The sequence below is a fragment of the Lethenteron reissneri genome, chromosome 67 (assembly GCF_015708825.2).
Source record: "Lethenteron reissneri isolate LAM-NWPU_2019-01 chromosome 67, ASM1570882v1, whole genome shotgun sequence".
Taxonomy (NCBI): domain Eukaryota; kingdom Metazoa; phylum Chordata; class Hyperoartia; order Petromyzontiformes; family Petromyzontidae; genus Lethenteron; species Lethenteron reissneri.
Window position 1 is genome coordinate 7,113,944 of NC_083845.1, and position 20,560 is coordinate 7,134,503.

At 49.4% G+C, this 20,560-nt stretch overlaps 1 protein-coding gene across 2 annotated transcripts; it reads left to right on the forward strand.

Annotated features, from left to right (window-relative positions):
* The first annotated feature begins 3,132 nt into the window (after window positions 1-3,132).
* LOC133360167 (BEN domain-containing protein 5-like) lies at window positions 3,133-20,294 on the forward strand. 2 transcript variants are annotated; one of them, XM_061578771.1, is made up of 8 exons: window positions 3,133-3,435; window positions 5,729-5,868; window positions 7,113-7,446; window positions 8,759-8,874; window positions 10,055-10,121; window positions 10,358-10,501; window positions 15,264-15,353; window positions 17,614-20,294. In XM_061578771.1, the coding sequence occupies exons 1-8, from the start codon at window positions 3,270-3,272 to the stop codon at window positions 17,721-17,723; spliced, it is 1,167 nt and encodes a 388-aa protein (XP_061434755.1). In that variant the 5' UTR covers window positions 3,133-3,269; the 3' UTR covers window positions 17,724-20,294. The 2 variants fall into 2 exon arrangements, with proteins under 2 accessions (XP_061434755.1, XP_061434756.1); XM_061578772.1 differs by lacking the exon at window positions 15,264-15,353.
* The last annotated feature ends 266 nt before the right edge of the window (window positions 20,295-20,560 follow it).

Here is a 20,560-nt window from a genome sequence, read left to right on the forward strand (position 1 = left end):
GTTTCTGAAGCGATCTGGTCATCGCAAATGATAGCTCAACGAAGTGGCTTATCGCGTGGAAATTTATAGCAACAAAATACTTTTAAACGCGTGCCGTTGATTCTAAATGTGGGAGGGGAAAACCCGGAGAACCTGGAGAAAAATCCACGCGACCACGGGGACGAGGGGAGACTGATTGAGAGAGACACGCAAACTCCAAATATACAGCAGCAGGCATCAAGATTCAGGATCGAAACCACGACCTCCTGCACACCAGGCGAGGGAGTTAACATCTCCCCCGCAGCTCCTCCACATCTCCGCTGCAGATCTGAAGCGGAGTGGTCATCACAGATGACATCTCAACGAAGTGGGTCATCATCACCGCATCGGAATGTCTCTCAGCAGCATCAGCATCCGGCAAAGAAATCTACACGCGTGTTTAATGCGCATCACGGCGGCGGGTTGCGATGACTTGGGACAACTTTACAGCGAGGGGACAAACACGAGAGTGGGTTGATACTCTTAGGTTTTTTTCGGTAAAGTCACGTAGGTAAAAATAAATAATAAAAAATAACAATAATATAATAGATTTTTTTTCTATTATTATTTCTATTATAATAATATTTTATTTCTATTATTATTTATATAATTTTATTTATTTTAATTTATTTTTACCTACGTGACTTTACCGAAAAACCTAAGAGTATGAATCCTTGCAGTCACGAAAGCTTCAAATCTAGAACGAGTGGATTGCATGTTTGTAACGGCAATATTTAATTTTTAATATATAATTAATAAAAGGTAAAGTTGTGATTATGTGTGTCTGTTCAAAATGTTTAGTGTACTTCCCGACATGCAACAAACTTGAAATTTGCCGTGTGGGTACTTTACAGATTGTACACCATGCAACAATGATTAAAATACACTTTTTTGGGGGGGGGGGGGGGGGTGAGCTCAATAATGCATCTATTTTTTGCACGGCAAGTGAGCTGTGACGTCACATCTGTCACGTGACCCGCGCACGTGGTAGCGTAACGCGTTGTAGTGTAGTGGGTAGTGCGCCGCGCTACGAACCCGGTGACCCGAGTTCGATTCCCGCTCACGGCCACCACCGGTGACGATTATTTGAACCGGTCCTAGGCCTCCCCTAGGTCGACTCAGCCTCAAACAATTAACTGGTGCAGTGTGTGAACATCGCCACTGGGGAGACAAAGGCGTGGTGAATCCAAATCCCGGGTGAAGATGGGTAGTAAAGCTAGTTTTATATATTTCGATTTAAAGCTTTCGTGACTGCAGGGATTCATCTTCTTGGTTCTTTCGGTAAAGTCACGTAAAAGGGAAATAATAAAAGAATAAAAAGAAAACATTATTTAGTATAATGTTTTATTTGTATTATTTTATTATTTTGTATTATGTTTTATTTGTATTATTTTATTATTTTGTATTATGTTTTTTTTATTTTATTATTTCCCTTCTACGTGACTTTACCGAAAGAACCAAGAAGATAGTTTTATATATTAAAAAAATGCACTTCTGGGTGGCACTCCGTATTTCTTCAACAACGATCCAAGAGTCACCCACACGCCACAAACAACACAAACTATTGTCATTGTAGTGCGTATTTAATGTGGCGCTGCACTCTGATGTTGTAGGAGTGTTGTTATAACAATTCTATATTTATTTAAAGTTGCGCATTTTGATGTGACGTCACATTTCTCAAACCCCCCCCCCTCGTCACACATCGTCACAAATGTCTGACCCCCCCCCCCCCCAGGTGCGTGACGTCATTTATGGACGGCCCCTTTTGTGACGCAACTTTACTGATCGGCTGTGTCGGGTGGTGGCGGGTTTAACGACACAATATTTAAATTTCGATTTAAAGCTTTCGTGACTGCAGGGAAGTAATAAAATAAAATAAACATTATTATATTATTTTATTATGTTTTATTTTTATTATTTTATTACTTCCCTTCTACGTGACTTTACCGAAAAAACCAAGAAGACACAATATTTATATGGATAACATTGGTGGCGAAAGGCCTACTACTACCGCTACGTGTTAAACCGATCAATATATAGATGTTTTACCAATCGCCCCACTTTGTGAGGTATATTCCTAACTTAGCTAGAAGTCACTGCAAAGCGAATAAAACTTTTACAAAATTTTAAACGCATTCCTGGAACATCTCCCGAATCGAGCTTATGGAACAGCGTAACACAGGGTGGTCCAGATGTCTTGTGACCCCCCCCCCCCCCAATTAATTGAACCGTAAAAAATCGTTCTTTCGCATGGTCGTTTCTGTTTTAAGTAAAACAAAAAACTTTAATTGAAACAACAAAATTAAGAATTGAACGGGGAGTCACAAGACATCTGGACCGCTACGGTGCAGGCATGTGGTATCGGAAGTGACGTTGCACGGCGTCCACGGAATTAAACAAAAATATATAATTTTATACACAATTATATTAAATTCAATGTAATTCATATCTTTGATCCATACACTTTTGTAAACGTATAAATAATTGTAAAATATTCCAGTAAGTATAAAATGCGAACACTAGCCGGAAATGACGTTGACAAGTGGTCCCCCGTTCATTTAACGAGAACATTTTAACTTTTTTATATATAAAGAATACATTGACTTATAATAGTAACACGCACATCGTAATCCGTGCAATTATACAGCAATATAATGAAAATATTCGTAAATTTACACAAAAATAAAATAACGCACATGTGACGTCACGTCCGTCGCCATCCAGGCGCGCCATGTTTGTACAAAATTATTCTCGCTTTAAATGACGACAAAATCTTTAGCGATACACTTCTTCAAGTAAGCACAACTATTTGTCGCTAGGTAAAAGCTAATATATATATTTTAAAAATTAATTGCACAAACCTAGCGGAAACGGCGCGCGTGAGGGCAGTCACCAACCGGAAATTCCATTTCCACGTAACATAAATTTTTTTACAATCGCAGAAGCTTCAATTTAAGGTACAAATCGAGGCGTGCAATAAAACCTGCGTGTGTATTTTAAACAACAACAAAAACAAATCAACATTAATCGCTATAATTTTGTTATAATTTTCTAATAACGGAAGTGACGTCGGCACCCCGTCGTTCTCCCGCCATTTTGTCGCCCCCCCCCCCCCCTCCGTTCACTCTTCAGCGGCGCGGCCCGCGAAACCTTCAACCACCTCGCCTCAAACAACAACAACAACAACAAAACGTTAACCCGTGTGATTAACTACAAACAACAACAACAAGCAAACAAGCCGACGCCGAACGATGTTCGCGTACGTCCGTTTCGTGGAAGACAAGGACTGTCAGATCGTGGCCGCCTCCACCATCATCGGCTTCGCTCCCTGCTCTGAGGAGGACTTTGACGCGACTCGTGTGTACGCCGTGCACTCGCATGGCGTGAAACAGGAGGTCAACATCGTGGCGATGGCTGGTGAGACATGAGGAGATGAGACGAGGGTGGGGGGGGGACGGTGAGGCCGATGTTGTTGACTTGTACCTCGCCTGGTGTGCAGGAGGTCGTGGGTTCGATCCCCACCCTGACGCCTGCTGCTGTATATTTGGAGTTTGCGTGTCTCTCTCTCATCATCATCATCACGGTGGCTAGGAGATGTTGACTACCTCGCCTGGTGTGCAGGAGGTCGTGGGTTCGATCCCTGACTCGTCATTAACGTTACTAAACCAGCGTGGTGAATGAAGTTTGGTGGTAAGCACTGAGGCCGAGGTTGTTAACTATCTCGTTTGGTTTCGATTTAAAGCTTTCGCGACTGCAGGGATTCATATTCTTGGTTTTTTCGGTAAAGTCACGTAGAAGGGAAGTAATAAAATAAAAATAAACATAATAAAATAATTCTCACGACGTTTCGGCCACAACGCAGGCAGCCGTCCTCAGGTGAAGAACAGGTCTGTCGGGGAGACAGCGTCTGAATGAAACAGCACACGTGCTTGGAGCATGTATATAAGAACCAAGAAGATACCTCGTTTGGTATGCAGAAATTCGTGGGTTCGATCCCGACCCTGACGACTGCTGTATATTTGGAGTTTGCGTGTCTCTCATCATCACGGTGGCTAGGAGATGTTAACTACCTCGCCTGGTATACAGGAGGCCGTGGGTTCGAGCCCGACCCTGACGCCTGCTGCTGTATATTTGGAGTTTGCGTGTCTCTCTCTCATCATCATCACGGTGGCTAGGAGATGTTAACTACCTCGCCTGGTGTGCAGGAGGTCGTGGGTTCGATCCCGACCCTGACGCCTGCTGCTGTATATTGGGAGTTTGTGTGTCTCTCTCTCATCATCATCACGGTGGCTAGGAGATGTTGACTACCTCGCCTGGTGTACAGGAGGTCGTAGATTCAATCCCGACCCTGACGCCTGCTGCTGTATATTTGGAGTTTGCGGTGTCTCTCTCTCCGTGGTCGCGTGGATTTTTCTCCGGGTCCTCCGGTTCCCCCCTCCCCACACACATTTAGAATCAACGTCAGGCGTTCAAAGTATTTGGTCGCTTCTGATAAAGAGCTACATAGCTCAGTGGGGCTTTACATGGTAGAATATAAATAAATTAGTTTATAGTTTTAAGCAACCGCCTTCCACAGCCCCTTCCCCATACGTCATGGCGTCACGCACATCATTACAGTCCTCTGTTACATGTGTGTTTCAGTATTAGCCATCGAGAACGTTAAATTTCGATTTAAAGCGTTCGTGACTGCAGGGATTCATCTTCTTGGTTCTTTCGGTAAAGTCACGTAGAAGGGAAGTAATAAACTAATAAAAATATAACGTCGTGAGAATTATTTTATTATGTTTTATTTTTATTATTTTATTACTTCCCTTCTACGTGACTTTACCGAAAGAACCAAGAAGATCGAGAACGTTGTCAGTGTTGTGAGCAATATCACTGACCAGAGCGGTGAAGTATGATTAGGCAACCCCCTCGCTCGCACCACACGCACCAATGGCGTTACGCTCCCATCTCGCATCGTGATAATTCAGTTGCGTGAATGTACAGTATAAACCATACGTCACTTTACCGAAAGAACCAAAGAATAATTCCTGCAGTCACGAAAGCTCCAAATTAAATCTAGAACTTTGTCAGTGTCCGCGATATCACTGATGACCACAGTTGTTAAAGTACGGTAAATGGTACCCGTTGTCGTCGTGGTCACTGTGTGAGCTGGATGTGCGTTGCCGTCATGCCCGGTGAGATTAATGATTAATTAGTTTCCAAAGTGTATGGATGACATACACGGAAATGATGACATATACGTGTGTGTCATCAAAACTGAACCGGAAGTAAAAACCGATGACGTACGTGTACTTGAAGCCGATTGACGTATGCGTACCTCAAGCCGATGACGTACGCGTACTGAAGCCGATGACGTACGCGTACTGAAGCCGATGACGTACGCGTACTGAAGCCGATGACGTACGCGTACTGAAGCCGATGACGTACGCGTACTGAAGCCGATGATGTACGCGTACTGAAGCCGATGACGTACGCGTACCTCAAGCCGATGACGTACGCGTACTTCATCGGTTATTCTTCACGTACGTCATCGGAAACGGTTAAGTTCCTCGCCACTCGCTCACCGTTGCCCTCCGGTTGACACGGAACGAGACGCAGCTGGATGAGACGGAAGTTAATTAAGTTCCTCGTCACACCCACCCTCTCACCACCAGCACCTCTCACCGCTCCGCCCCCCCCCCTCCGACCTCGTGTTTTGTCACAGAGAGCGAGACGCAGCTGGAGGAGGTGGTGAAGCGGATGCAGATTCCAGGGATTCTGGACGGGAGCCCGACACCTGCCTCGGCCGAGGAGCTCGGCTCACAGGAGGACGATGAGGACAGCGATGAGATCCTCCAGACGCACGTGAGCCCGGGTTCAATACCCTCCGCTGCCTTTCTCCCTTTCTAGGGTCCCACGATGGCCACGTTAAACACTGAGCTGACGGGATTCCTCCAGTAGAAATAAAGATTCCGATTCAGTTTGACCCTCCATCTCAAGGGATTTTTAATCACGCCTAGATCGCTCCACTAAAGCTGTACTCTTCGCTGTCTCGGTCTTACTGATGAGAGCGTCATGATGGTCGTGTTAAACACTGAGGTGGGAGTTTGTCCGTTGGATGGAGCCCTCATTGCTTGGTTCTCCATCTCAAGGGATTCATAATGGCCCCTAGATCGATCGTGGTAAGTGTTTTTGGGTCAGAGCGCGTAGATATAAATGTGTCGTTAACCTGCGAACCCGCCACCACCCGACACGGCCAATTAGTAAAGTTTGTCATGTGAACTAAACTTGTCAATTAGCTACTAATTCGGCACACTGGTGTCATGGCGAGTAAACCCAAACAATTTACAATTGAGTACGACGTTGGTGGGTAGTAGTAGTCATTGTCGCGCTTGACGAATTTCCGTCGGGCGCTTTCAGATGCGCTCCTGCGGCCGTCTGGAGTGCTCTTCCGATAATAGGAAGCCGCTGGAGCTATGCACTTTTAAATCGTCGAGATTGAAAACTTATTTCTTTGGAACTGCTTTCTGTATTTAGTTTGTTGTCCTTCCCTCGCCACCTCCGATCAGCACGGTTGGTGACGTGCGGTGCGAACGAAGCTCAACGTACACACATACGTACATTGTCATCGGCGGTGACTAAAATGTAGAAGAACTGCCTGTCGAATATATTTCTCGCAGCCGAATTTATTTAACGGCAGAGGTCGCAAACGGGTTTTGATTTCTTACCCGTACCCGGCTGCACTAGGGTCGCAAACGGGTACCCGTACCCTACCCGATACCCGGCTAACCGTACCTGGCCGGGTATCGGGTAGGGTACGGGTACCCGATTGCGACCTCTGGGATGAAGCCATGTTGCAGTGCGCGGGTGGGGTTGAGTCTAGGAACTTGACAAGACGTTGGGAAATGAGTGACAAACGGTGACTCACCAGTGACTCACGGCCTACCCGTACCCGGCCGCACCAGGGTCGCAAACGGGTACCCGGCTTCCCGTACCCGGCCGGGTACGGGTAGCCGGGTATCGAGTAGGATACGGGTATCGGGTACCCGATTGCGACCTCTGTTTAACAGTACTAACACCGGTCGCGGCTCCCTGGTGGACACACGCAGAGAGAAGGCAAGCGCAAGCGTCACGAGGAAGGCGCGGAGCGCGCTGTCAGCGAGAAGGTGGTGCGCAAGAGCCGCGGCGGCAAGCGCCTGCAGCTGCTCTACCCCGTCGGCATGGAGACGGCGACCGCCGCCGCCGCGAGCGACGACGGAGACGAGGACGCCGGCGGCACGGTGCCGCAGCTGTTGTACCGGGAGTCCGTTCAGAACTACCGGAACACCAAGGTGTCGCTGCAGAAGTCCCTTTTGGAGCTCGAAATGCTCAAAAAGGAAAACGAGGAGCTTCGTCGCATGAACAAGAACCTGCAGGAGGCGCTCGTGCGCAAGATCTTTACAGGTACGGCTGCCCGCGTGCTCGCCCACGGCCGCCGTGGGCGAGCGGCACAAGCGCCGTGGTGACGTCTCCGGCGCGTCAGTGGCGGGCCGCGGTTGTTGTCGTGTCTACGTGTGTGGAGTCGGTCGACCCATGTCACCTGGGTCCGTGTTTTGTGGCCTCCTGCCAGCGGGCCTTTGATACTTCACGTGGCCTCAAAGTACACCTAGCGTGGCACAAGCGCCGTGGTGACGTCTCCGCTGCTTGGTAGGGAACGGCGGTTGTTGCGGTAGTTCAGCGTGATTAGTGCACTGCGCTATGAATCCGGCGACCCGAGTTCGATTCCCGCTCACGGCCAATATCAGTGACGAATATATGATCCGGTGCTGGGTCTCCCCGAGGTCGACTGAGCCTTAAATGAGGAGCTGGTGCGGTGTTTTAAGTGGCACTCTGGAGGCAAAAGCGGCCGGGCGTGGTGCTGGCTACCCCACCTCCTCGCGTGCCATGCTGGCATTCATAGGTGCAACTCGCTAACAGCACTTGCCCCAACAGTCTGTTACAGGCTATACGGGGGATCTTTATCACCGCGTTTGTCACCGTGGATCCACGTCGAACGATCAAGAGGAGTTATCAGCTGCATAAAGCCGCGTGGAAGCTATCTTGCCTGTCACGCCATGCAAAGCGTCTCCTCTGTCACAATTATGCTCCGTCTTCTCTCAAAGGCTAGCAGGGAGTGGTGTGGTTGAAAGCACGTCAGGCTACCTTTGTGTTTCCCCCAGTGCTGATGTTTACACACTGCACCAATGTACTCGTGTAAGGACGAGGTGACCTAGGGAGACATCCTGAACTGGTTCAGATACTCGCCACGGACGATGGCCACGAGCTGTTACCGAGCTTGTCTCCCTGTGGTCGCGTGGATTTTTCTCCAGGTTCTCCGGTTTTTCCCTCCACGTTTAGAATCAATGTCCCGCGTCGAGAGTATTTGGGGTCTCTGACCCAAAGACCTGGCACACGCGACCAGCTCATGTTCGGGATCCGTCCCTGAGTCTTGAGTCAGTTCCGCAACAGACTCAACATCGTGTTGTTTCGGAGTGCCTACTTGAACAATTGCGGTGGACTGGACTCGTATAAGAGTGTGCGGAATCAAACGTTCCTACTTACGTTGAGCAGTCATTCGTGATGGCCGGGGTCGCTTCCGTGAAAGGAGCTGCATAGCTGAGCGGAGCCTTACCTGGCAAAATACAAAAAAACTTTTTAGTTTATTTGTAGCTCAGCGCCCCAACCACAAGTAGCAAGTAATGCAGCGTAATTGCCTCCTCTGTGTCACCGTGTTCAGCTCCAGGAATTGACTCGACACGAGTTTACGGCAGCAAGGGGAGCTCCGCCAACGCCTCCTCGTCGGGGAACGGCGCCGATGAGGCTGCGCTGCAGGCTGCGGACAACGGGCAGCAGGTGAGCGGCGCCACGCTTGGGAACATTCCCGCAAGCGCGCACGACCTCCAGTAACCGATGGGTGCGGGCTTCGAGATACTCATAAGCGGCGGACTACATTCTAGATTTGAAGCTTTCGTGACTGCAAGGATTCATATTCTTAGGTTTTTTCAGTAAAGTCACGTAGGTAAAATGTTTATAATTTAAATTAATAAAATTATTCTTAGGTTTTTTCGGTAAAGTCACGTAGGTAAAAACATTAAAAAGTAAAATAAAATAAAAATCACGACGTTTTGGAGGCAACACAAGTTTCCGTCTTCAGGTGGTACCGTCACAGCCACGACAGCTGTATCAAGTAAATGAGAGATTGCAGGAGCTACCACTCCGTTTATATAATGGTTGGAGAAGGCGGTGGGGCAAGGGCCGCATACTTTTTAATAATATGGTAAGGTGAGGCTTAAGACTAAGAATAGACTGCTTGTGTTGCCTCCGAAACGTCGTGATTTTTATTTTATTTTACTTTTTAATGTTTTTACCTACGTGACTTTACCGAAAAAACCTAAGAATATGAATCATTGCAGTCACGAACGCTTCAAATCTAGAATTAATAAAATTAAAATAAAAATCACGACGCTTCGGAGGCAACACAAGCTTCCGTCTTCAGGTGGAACCGTCACAGCCCGACAGCTGTATCAAGTAAATGAGAGATTACAAGAGATACCACTCCGTTTATATAATGGTTGAGGGGGGGAGAACGACACACTTTTTATTATTATGGTAAGGTGCGGCTTGAGACTACGAATAGACTACATAACAAATGACTGAGCCTTTGTTATGGAGAGGTGCGGTTTGTGACTACGCCTAGCCTACGTAACAAAATTCTGCAAATGAGACCGAGTCTCTGCCGTGTAGATGGTAAAAGCATAAAAGCAGGTCAGGAAAAAACAGCCTCCTGCTATGTTGTTTGGTGGGTAAAACTTATAGCAGGACTACATTTTGAGTTCCGTTTCCAAGCGGCAGGCGTCGTTTGGCAGTCGTGTCGTGCGGGATTAAAGCCGCGTGCTGTTGGCCACCCAACCCCTCGTGTGCCACAGTGCCGGCCTTCGTAGGTGCTCGCTAACAGCACTTGCTATACAAGGAGGGTCTTTGTCTTGTGTGTGTGTGTTAATCTTTGTGTGCGTGCGTGCATTTCTATGAACAGTTGTCTGAAGAAACGATGACGCAGTGCAGCGCCGTTCTAAGCAAACAGAGCTCGCAGCAGTCAACAGGTATACGCCGTTGTTTGGCCTGTGGAAATATATTTTTTGTAACATTGATGCGTGAGATTGTCTGGGGCGATTACGCCTGTAATCCAACACTGGGGCGGAGGGGCGGGTAGTTTTGCTGAATCGCAAATGTTTAGCGCGAGGATAAATATAAATGTTAAGTGGCGGCGGTGCTGATGATAATCGCAAACAATAATCGCAAGCAACCCCCGGGCGACGGCCCTGTCGCGTTGTCACAGGAACGAGCGGTATGCAGGGGAGCGGGAATCCCATGATGCAAAACGACATGCAGTTCCTCATGGGCATGAACAACGCCATGCAGATCCTCATGGCCATGAACAACGGAATGCCCTTCCCGCCCGGCACTCAGCCCGCCTTCCCAGGTGAGAGCCCCCTCCCGCCCGCCCCCCCCCCCCCCCTCTCGCGCCCCCCCCCTTCTCACGCCTTGCCCCAAGGCAGGCAAACCAACGGCTCACGGGGCCAGAGAGGGCCCGGGATTTCACTTCACATGGGCCAAGTTTTCACAAACCGTTAGATTTTACGCGGCCAGCATATTTCCCTTTGCTCCACGTCGTCAGTTGGCACGGCCCCCCCCCCCCCCCCCCCCCCGGCTTTAATCCCGCACGACTCGACTGCCAAACGACGCCTGCTCAAAATGTCGTCCTCCGCTCGTGAGCGTCTCGAAGCCCGCACCCATCGGTTACTGGAGACGGAGGGTGAATACTTTCCGTGCGGCGGTGTTGACGCCGTTTCTCACCTTGGCGCCCTGCTCTTACCGCAAGGGCCTCTTGCACGAATAGAAGTGACCGTGAAAAGAAACGTGTTCGTGTGTGGCCTCTGCCCGCTTAAAGGTGTCCGAATGCCCTATTCGGTACGTGCTCGGGGGATAAGTGTTCCACACACCTCTCTTACGGGTATGACCGTGCCGTGTGCGAGTTCTTCTACGAGCAGAGATTTCATCTTCTTGGTTCTTTCGGTAAAGTCACGTAGAAGGGAAGTAATAAAATAATAAAAATAAAACATAATACAATAATTCTCACGACGTTTCGGCCACAACGCAAGCAGCCGTCCTCAGGTGAAGAATGAAACACCACCAAGCTTGGAGTGAAGAATGAAACACCACCAAGCTTGGAGCTTGGAGCTCCAAGCTTGGTGGTGTTTCATTCTTCACCTGAGGACGGCTGCTTGCGTTGTGGCCAAAACGTAGTGAGAATCCCTGCAGTCACGAAAGCTTTAAATCAGAGATTTCATCTTCTTTTGTTTATCAACGCCGCAGTGAAGGATAGAGTGAGAAGTCCTTCCACTGTCCTCCGGTCTTTTGATTGGTCTCGTCGCTTCCGATAGTTCCAGACGTCGGTTTGAACATACTCTTAATTCTTTCGGTAAAGTCACGTAGGTAAAAAAATGAAATTAAAATGTATAAAAAATTAAACAATAAAATCACGACGTTTCGGAGGCAACACAAGTCTCCGTCATCAGGTGGGACCGTCACAGCCAGATTTGCTGCATCAAGTGAGGCAGGGATTCAAGATGCAAGTTCTTAAATACAAGTTAAGTGGGGAGGAGAGGGGAGGAGGAGCTTATCAGAATGTGGTAGCCAATGAATGGAACGTATCCGGAGGGGGGGCGGGGCTACGTTCCATTCATTGGCTACCACATTCTGATAAGCTCCTCCCCCCCCTCTCCTCCCCCTTAACTTGTATTTAAGAACTTGCATCTTGAATCCTTGCCTCACTTAATGCAGCAAATCTGGCTGTGACGGTCCCACCTGATGACGGAGACTTGTGTTGCCTCCGAAACGTCGTGATTTTATTGTTTTATTGTTTTATTTCATTTTTTACCTACGTGACTTTACCGAAAGAACTAAGAGTATGAATCCTTGCAGTCACGAAAGCTTCAAATCTAGAGTCGTTTTGACAGCAGCGCCGTTAGACGCATGTTGCGGAGGTTCACATCTGATGGGCCGCCCTAGTTATTACTGCCGGCGTATTAACCCTTATCACGATCCGAGATGTCTGCAAGTTGCTGTGGGGGGTTCCTGTTCGACGATCAAATCTCGTGACGTGCAGCTGGTTCACCGTTTGATTTGGAGAGGCGTAGCACTGGTGCTTTTAAAGATGTCGTTACTCACCGCAGAGAACCGTAGCGACACAACCACCGTGTACTCGACTATAGCGGGCACGAAAACTGTGCCGCACGCGCCCTCCACACGTGTCCTTGTGGCCGCCTCGGCACTACGTCTACCGATAAAGTTATTTTATCGGTACGAAAGGGGTTAATTAACTGTGCAACAAGCCCCGCCTGGTTCAGGGTGGACGTGAAAACATCCCGTGACGTCACTCGAAGCCGTTTGCCTGCTGGCGACACGGTCCAAATGTGTCCATTTAATTTTTACACTTTGCCACACAGTACTCAATGGGTCTTAACGCAACATCGTCCTCCCTACTTGGCACACGGATCGCCTTGCACGGCACAGAGACAGCTGCCACGGGGGTGGGGGGGGGGGACGTCCCTAGGCTAGACCACAGATCAGTCGTGGTCACCCCCAACTGGCAAACTTCGATGCCAGCACAGGGACAATTGCCAATGGAGGGTGCCCTTTCAAATAATTAAACTTTACTTTTTAGCAGGTAATGCCCACTGAACTATGTAGCTTTTTTTCAGAAGGAACCCGGCTATCAAAAAAATAATAGCTCGGCAAAGTGGCTTATCACGTGGAAATTTATAACGGCAGCCAAATACTCTGAGCATGCGACGTTGATTCTAAACGTGGATGGAAAAACCGGAGGACCCGGGGAAAAATCCACGCGACCATGGGGAGAATATGCAAGCTTCAAATGCACAGGCGTCAGGATCGGGATCAAACCCACAACCTCCTACTTAATTTGGAGCTTTCATGACTGCAGGAATTACTCTTTGGTTCTTTCGGTAAAGTCACGTATAAGAGAAAATAATAAATTAAATACTAGCATACGACGTTTCGATTGCAACACAAGAAATCATCATCAGGTATAAATGAAATAGAAACACAAATCTAGTATACTTAGAAATGGAATGTAATACAACAGAGAGTCGGATAACATAACAGTCAACACCCTACCTGGTTGATTACGTTCTTCCTGAGAATGCTAAATTTGAGAGCGAGATAAAACACAGAACCAGAGACATATAGACAGACATATAAGTAGAGACAGATATCACAGAGATACATAGAGAGAGACGTACAACCTCCTGTATACCAGGCGAGGTAGTTAACATCTAGAGATGAGATGAAAGTTGCTCTATATAAAAAAAAACATCGTTATTATCTCGAATTTGAGGTGATTACCCGCACCCTTGGAGTGTCTGAAATGGAACTACCCAATATATATTTTAACTCTCCTGCCCGGTTTGTGTGTGTGTACCTGTGTCGGGGAGCGTGTGTGTTCGTGTTTTTTCATGTGCTCTACGCATGGTATGCATGTCTGCGCTACTTGTCTATGGATATGGGGAGTGGTAGGCACTGCATTAAACTCCCGGTGGCTTTGAGTTCGATTGCCAGCCATGGCTAACATCAGTGGCAGATGTCTGAACCCTCTGCATGTATCTTCTTCTTGGTTCTTTCGGTAAAGTCACATAGAAGGGAAGTAATAAAATAATAAAAAATAATAAAATAATTCTCACGACGTTTCGGCCACAACGCAAGCAGCCGTCCTCAGGTGAAGACCAGGTCTGTCGGGGAGACAGCGTCTGAATGAAACACCACCACGCTTGGAGCGTATATTTAAGCTGGGTTGGAAGGGGGGAAGGGCGCCCTGACAAAAGGAATTTGCATATCAAGAGGAATTTAGCATATTTATGGGAAATGCAGGTATGTGATTAGTACTACTTGTGAAATGCGTAGGAGGTGTTTTTTGATGTGGGAGTGGATGGTGCAGCCGTTACGGAACTGCAGTACAAATCCAGTGATTCGAATTTGATTCGTGAGCGCGGCGGCTACCCATCGGTGGCACGCGATGTCTCGGAACCTTGTCCTTCGTGTCAGAGCTTTGGGCTTGGCAGCTGCTGTGATATTGGTGCTATCAGATGTCACGGCGGTGGCTAGGAGATGTTAACTACCTCGCCTGGTGTGCAGGAGGTTTGTGGGTTTGATCCCGACCCTGACGCCTGCTGCTGTATATTTGGAGTTTGCGTGTCTCTCTCTCTCTCATCACCATCACGGTGGCTAGGAGATGTTAACTACCTCGCCTGGTGTGCAGGAGGTTTGTGGGTTCGATCCCTACCCTGACGCCTGCTGCTGTATATTTGGAGTTTGCGTGTCTTTCTCTCATCATCATCATCACGGTGGCTAGGAGATGTTAACTACCTCGCCTGGTATACAGGAGGTTTGTGGGTTCGATGCCGACCCTGACGCCTGTTGCTGTATATTTTGAATTTAAACGAGCTCCTGGTGCAATGTAGACGGTGGCCAGGCGTGCTGCTGGCCTCACCGTTCCCCGTGCTCCTGGCCCCCCCACACACCGTTCTGTGCTCGTCAGAATCCGAATGAGAAACTTTATACCGGAGGGGGTTGGGGGGGGGAATCCGATCAGCTACGCAGATCTTATTTCCACAGAGGTCCAGTAAGGGGCACGGGGTCACAAAGAGTACAACAACAAACATTGCAAAAGTATAGGAGAAGCAATCACATCACTTACAAAATTTAAAAGTAAACTTTTTATTTTCCAGCTAAAGCCCATTGAGCGTTTAACAGCAGCAACCGCCTGTGTATGTCATACGGGGAGATCATTGTTTTCATGTGTGTGTGTATTTGTTTATGTGTGTGGTGAGTGGAGCATTGGTGCAGCTGTTTGCGCGTTGCGCTACGAATCCGGCCACCCGAGTTCGATTCCCGCTCACGCCAAACACCGGTGACGATTACTTGAACCGGTCCTCGGTCTCCCCCCCCGAGTTCGACTCAGCCTCAAATGAGTACCTGGTGCGTTGTGTAAACATCGCCACTTGGGAGACAAAGGCGGCCGGGCGTTGTTGTTGGCCACCCACCCCCCTCGTGTGCCATAGTGCCCGCTTAACAGCACTTGCTTGAACAGTGTGTAACGGTTATATGGGGGATCTTTGCCCTTGTCTTGTGTTTCTCTCCCCCGTATACGCCCACTCCACCCCAAGGTGCAACTGGCGGTTGCCCCACCATGGCCATCGGGGGGCGGGGAGTGGGCAGTTTTCGCGGGGAGCGCGGGCGAGGAGGCTACGTCATAGGTGAGTCGAATATCGGGTCGATCCGAACATTCGGCCAAATTTCCTGTCACGACGAGCAAGAATACATTGGGTCGAAAAACTGTTCGGTCGGAGCAGAGTAGGGCGAGGGGAAGTGGCCGGGGGGTGGGTGGAGTGACTCGCAGGTCAGAGCTTTGGGCTTGGCAGCTGCTGTGATATTGGTGCTATCAGATGTCACCACGGTGGCTAGGAGATGTTAACTACCTCGCCTGGTGTACAGGAGGTTTGTGGGTTCGATCCCGACCCTGACGCCTGCTGCTGTATATTTGGAGTTTGCGTGTCTCTCTCTCTCTCATCACCATCACGGTGGCTAGGAGATGTTAACTACCTCGCCTGGTGTACAGGAGGTTTGTGGGTTCGATCCCGACCCTGACGCCTGCTGCTGTATATTTGGAGTTTGCGTGTCTCTCTCTCATCACCATCACGGTGGCTAGGAAATGTTAACTACCTCGCCTGGTGTGCAGGAGGTTTGTGGGTTCGATCCCGACCCTGACGGCTGCTGCTGTATATTTGGAGTTTGCGTGTCTCTCTTTCATGATCATCACGGTGGCTAGGAGATGTTAACTACCTCGCCTGGTATACAGAAGGTTCGTGGGTTCGATCCCGACCCTGATGCCTGCTGCTGTATATTTGGAGTTTGCGTGTCTCTCTCTCTCTCTCATCATCATCACGGTGGCTAGGAGATGTTAACTACCTCGCCTGGTGTGCAGGAGGTTCGTGGGTTCGATCCCGACCCTGACGCCTGCTGCTGTATATTTGGAGTTTGCGAGTCTGCCTCTCCCCGTGGTGGCGCGGATTTTTTTTTCGGCTCCTCCGGTTTTTCCCCTCCACATTTATAATCGACGTGCGTTTCGAGCGTTTGGTTGCGATAAATTTCCCGCATGAATGATGAGCTATGATTTGTGAGCAGGTCGCTTCTGGAAAATAATAAAAAGTTGACATTTTTGTTAGCTGAGCATACCATCGATGTGAACGTGTCCGGATGGGCGAGTGCGCCGAGAGCGAGTAGAAGGAGAACTTACGTGGACAGAGAACGGAGCCCTGGAGGAAGCAAACGGAGTGAGGGAAGGAGGTGGATTCATGTGGTTATTAAGAAACAGAAAAGAGGTAGCTGGAAATGTGTGTAGCTGTGATTGGTGATCTTTGTGATGGCTTGCGGGGTGTGGTAGTGGGGCAGTTTAGCACGAATCCGGCAACCCGAGTTCGATTACCGTTCACAGCGATTATCGGTACCGGTCCTGGGCCTCCTCTAGTTCTACTCAGCCTCAAATTAAAAAGGCGGCTGGGCATATTGCTGGCCACCCGCACCCCCTCCTGGGCCGTGCTGGCTTTCTCATAGGGTCTCGCTAACAGCACTTGTCCTAACAATCTGTCAAGGCTACACGAGGTGGTCTTCGTCTTGTGGCTGTGTTTGTACGATGACTTGTGTATGGGTATACGTGTGTGTGTGTGGGTACGTGCACGTGATTGTACACGTGCGCGTGTGTTGTTTATCCTCGAATGCCGTACTGGTGGTAATAATGTGGATCATTGTCTTGTGTGTACGGTGGGGTAACGGTGGAGTTAGGGTTAGCACCTCCGTTTATCACGGTGGGCTACGTACGGTGTGAGCGTTGCCTTGGAAACTGATTGGGCCTACACCAGAGGACGACCTGCGTGGCTCTTGCCTGTGCACCAGCGTTAGACCAGAGAACGCCAAAAGGCGAACGGGGCAAAGACAACGCAAGTATCAGAATGCTTAAAGTTCGGGTCCGAGCAGTTATATTGCCAGAATCGAGTAAAACATATTCTTATTTTTTATCGTTTTGGATCCTGGCAAGAAGGTCCCATAGATTGGAGAGTAATTTGCGAGGAATTTATTTAAATTTAGACCACGATGCCAAAGGCAACGCGGGTATTCGAGTGTTAATCGACAGCGCGTATATTATCGGAGCGCGTTCGCATGTTTTGCCACGAGTACGTGGGGTTAATGCAGACTTGATGCCTTGCAAGAGGTATCTGTTCGGTGTTTGAACATCTTTAAAACCTGGGAAAACGGTGAAGCCTATTACAGATTTTTTAGTGTGCATTTAGCCACTCGCGAAACTCGCGTAGTCGCGAGGGTTTACCGTCGTCCGATACGCGCGGTTGGTTACGTACGGTGTGAAAGAAGTTCAACGCTCCCCTCTGCCCTTTGTTTTGATCGCTGCCTGCGTGTTCTCTCTCCCTGTCTCTCTCTCTTGCGCTCCCTCTCGCCCCGCAGACATGTCCAAGAAGCCCATCTGCAGGCATTTTGCCCAGAAGGGCGGCTGCCGCTACGGAAACACGTGCGCCTTCTACCACCCCGGCATGAATGGACCCCCCCTGCCCTGAAGATGAGGAAGATGAAGAGAGTGGTGGTGGGGGGGGGGAGGTGGCGGCAGATATTCCATCGGTCCGCGTATTCCTCTGGTTACTATCTCATTCGGTGAGGAGCAGCCTCTAATGATACTATGATAATTTTTTAAATAAATCTCTTAATCAGGGACCACACCCGATTAAGTCAATCGCACAGCCGTAGTTGCGTGAAACTAAATTGCGTTCATGCCGATGTAGCCCCAACTGCTGTTGCGTGTGGCGGTTGTGCAACCGGTAGACGCAAACTGTTGATCTCCGTGACGGTCCATCGCTTGCACAAATTTGCGGACGCGCAAGGGACCGGTTTTTGCAATCCTGACGTGGTGGACGGGGGCGGGCGGGGGGTGGGGGGCGGTGGTTAGGACGAACCACGGCCCAACGGGACGCGTCGTCCACGTTGGGGGGGGTGCAACCGCTCGCTCGGAATTCGGACAGTGGTTCGGTGCAACGGTTGAGAGAGAAAGCGATCCGTTCGCACGGCTGATCGCTTCGTAGGGGTGGGGTATGGGGGTGGTAGAGCCACCCCCTTGAGTCGCTCTCAAGGTCACTCGCCCGCTAACTCGCCCGCCTACTCGCCCGCCCACTCGCAACCTCGACTCTCTCCGGAATGCCCCGCCCGTTTTCGTCCCAGCGCGCGGCGCCCGCCGTTCCGATGATTGTAGAAGTGATGGTGACGAGTTAACGAATCGTAGATTTTATTTTGTGTGGGAAAGCCCCCTGCACACACCGCCCCGCCTCCCCCTTCCTCCCTCCCTCCGCAATCGGAATGAACGTGTCCCCCACGCACCGGGCAAAGGAAGGGGGGGAGCATAGGATACTGCCGCCAGCGAAGGTGGAAGTCCACGCGCCTGCTGTTGCTGTCTGGCATCCCGATTCGAACTCGCGGCGATTCCTCGTTCAACTTGGCAGACGCGTCCGCGAAAGAGCGCCGCGCGTTTCCGAGCGAAAAACATTTTCTCCGCAGAGGAATCTCGCCGAACCCGGCGAAGTTTGGCGAGATGCGACCGAAACATCGTAACGGGTGAAGTTTTATGCGAGATGCGGCCGCTAGGAAAACCGCCTCGTGGCGACGAGCCGCGTGAACTGTGCCCGTACGTTCGCTCTCGCTCGCGTTGTGCCGGAGGTGCAGTGGAAGCCGGATTGCGTAGTAAAAAAACACGCCGGCCCCCGAGAGCGACCTCGTGACCTCGCGACCTCGCGACCTGCGCTCCCCCCCCGCACACCTCGCCTGCGTAACGTCGGCGACCCGCGCGGTCGCCGATTATCGGGGAAGCGTGCTGAATGTGTTCGGTTACAACTAGGCCTCGGCAAGGTAAGGTGATTGTACCGTTTTTACCGGGTACAAGGGTAAAGGTAAAGGTGTCGACATGCCAAGGGGTAAGGGTAAAGGGTAGGGTAAAAGGAAGGCTCGTTGCTTTTTACCTGTTACCTTACCTGCTCAAGGGTAAAATGTAGGGTAGAGTGATTGTATTGTGGTAAGGTAAAAGGTAGGGTCAAGGTAGCCTCGTTGTTTTTACACTTTTACCTTACCTTGCCGAGGCCTAGTTACAACTGCGCTGACGTTCGGCTCTTTAAGTTGCCTTGGGTTGAAGTGACGTGCTGATTCACTTCCAACCCAGGTTTTGGAAGACTCTTTCCTTTCGTGGGTCGCCGCTGGGCTCCTGTCAAGAAGAGATTCGGGGTTCTTCCAGATTACATTTTATTTTTTCAAACGAAGCCGCTGGTTGTAACTTTTAACCTTTACCCACGAGCCCCCACCCCCCCTTTTTTTTGTCAATCCTGAGAGCCTCTCTCCACACCCATCGCCACGCGTGTCGGTGCGGGTTAATGAGGAGTACAGAACAACAATGGGTGTCCCACCCCCCCCACCACTCTCTGGACCGGATATCCTGCCACCCACAGCTTCTCGGCACGCACTCTTTGACACCTCGTTGGTGCCTGGTGCCAGATCCATCCAGGCACTGACGAGGCTCAACGCCCCTTCGCTTAAGTCTCCTGAGATGCGATTATGTGCATAGGGCATCGTCACTGATGTGCCTGCTAGAGGTGTGGAGTTGCAATCGGCGTCCCGGCGAAAACGGAGCTTCGTACTGCCCCCGTCGGCTTGTTTTTTGGTCAAAATGAAATGTCATTTTAATAACGGATCCGTTTGCGGAAGAGAATCACTTTGTCGGCGTTTCTGGCGTCTTGTCGCTGGGTTTCCACGTTTACGTGCGTTTTATTTGGACGGGAGGTTTAATGAAATAAAAAATACCAACTGATTGAATTGATTGGGAGAAAAAAATGAAAAATTGTGTACTTCCACGAAAAAAATCTACGATGGTATTAAAATAAAATGTACAGGCCTTGTGGCAATCCACTGCTGGATGAGTGTCTCTCTCCCCCCCCTCCCCTTCCCCGTGCAGGTGGCGGTGATGATCACACTTTGTCGGTCTGTGTGAATGGGTGTAGGTTCGAAGCGTATGTGCGACTTGCCGCAGTACAGCAAACGGATTTTTTTTTGCTGCACTGCCATTTTTGCTCGTAATTAAAACAAATTGAAACCTTCAGGATACAATGAAGGCTTTTTTTGTTATCGTAACGACTACTTTGTTGTTGGTGCTGAATTGTTTTGCGTCGTAGGACATTCGTTGTGTATGGCCGATGTAGCAGCAGAGCTTATTTACGATTTCACAATCAGGTGGGTCAAGCCAGGAGACAACCACATCAGGAGTCGTGCAGTGTATAATATAATTATCGTCGTGGTGTCTTCATCTATGCATTTCTATGAGTCTATTATTCTGGATCTCTATGGGTTCTAGATTTGAAGCTTT

Excerpts from the sequence above, each read along its gene's own strand:
- LOC133360167 (XM_061578771.1), top strand. The coding sequence starts at position 3,270 with ATGTTCGCGTACGTCCGTTTCGTGGAAGACAAGGACTGTCAGATCGTG. Across the intron at positions 10,122-10,357 it reads GAGCTCGCAGCAGTCAACAG|GAACGAGCGGTATGCAGGGG; the intron begins GTATACGCCGTT and ends GCGTTGTCACAG. Across the intron at positions 15,354-17,613 it reads GCGAGGAGGCTACGTCATAG|ACATGTCCAAGAAGCCCATC; the intron begins GTGAGTCGAATA and ends CTCGCCCCGCAG.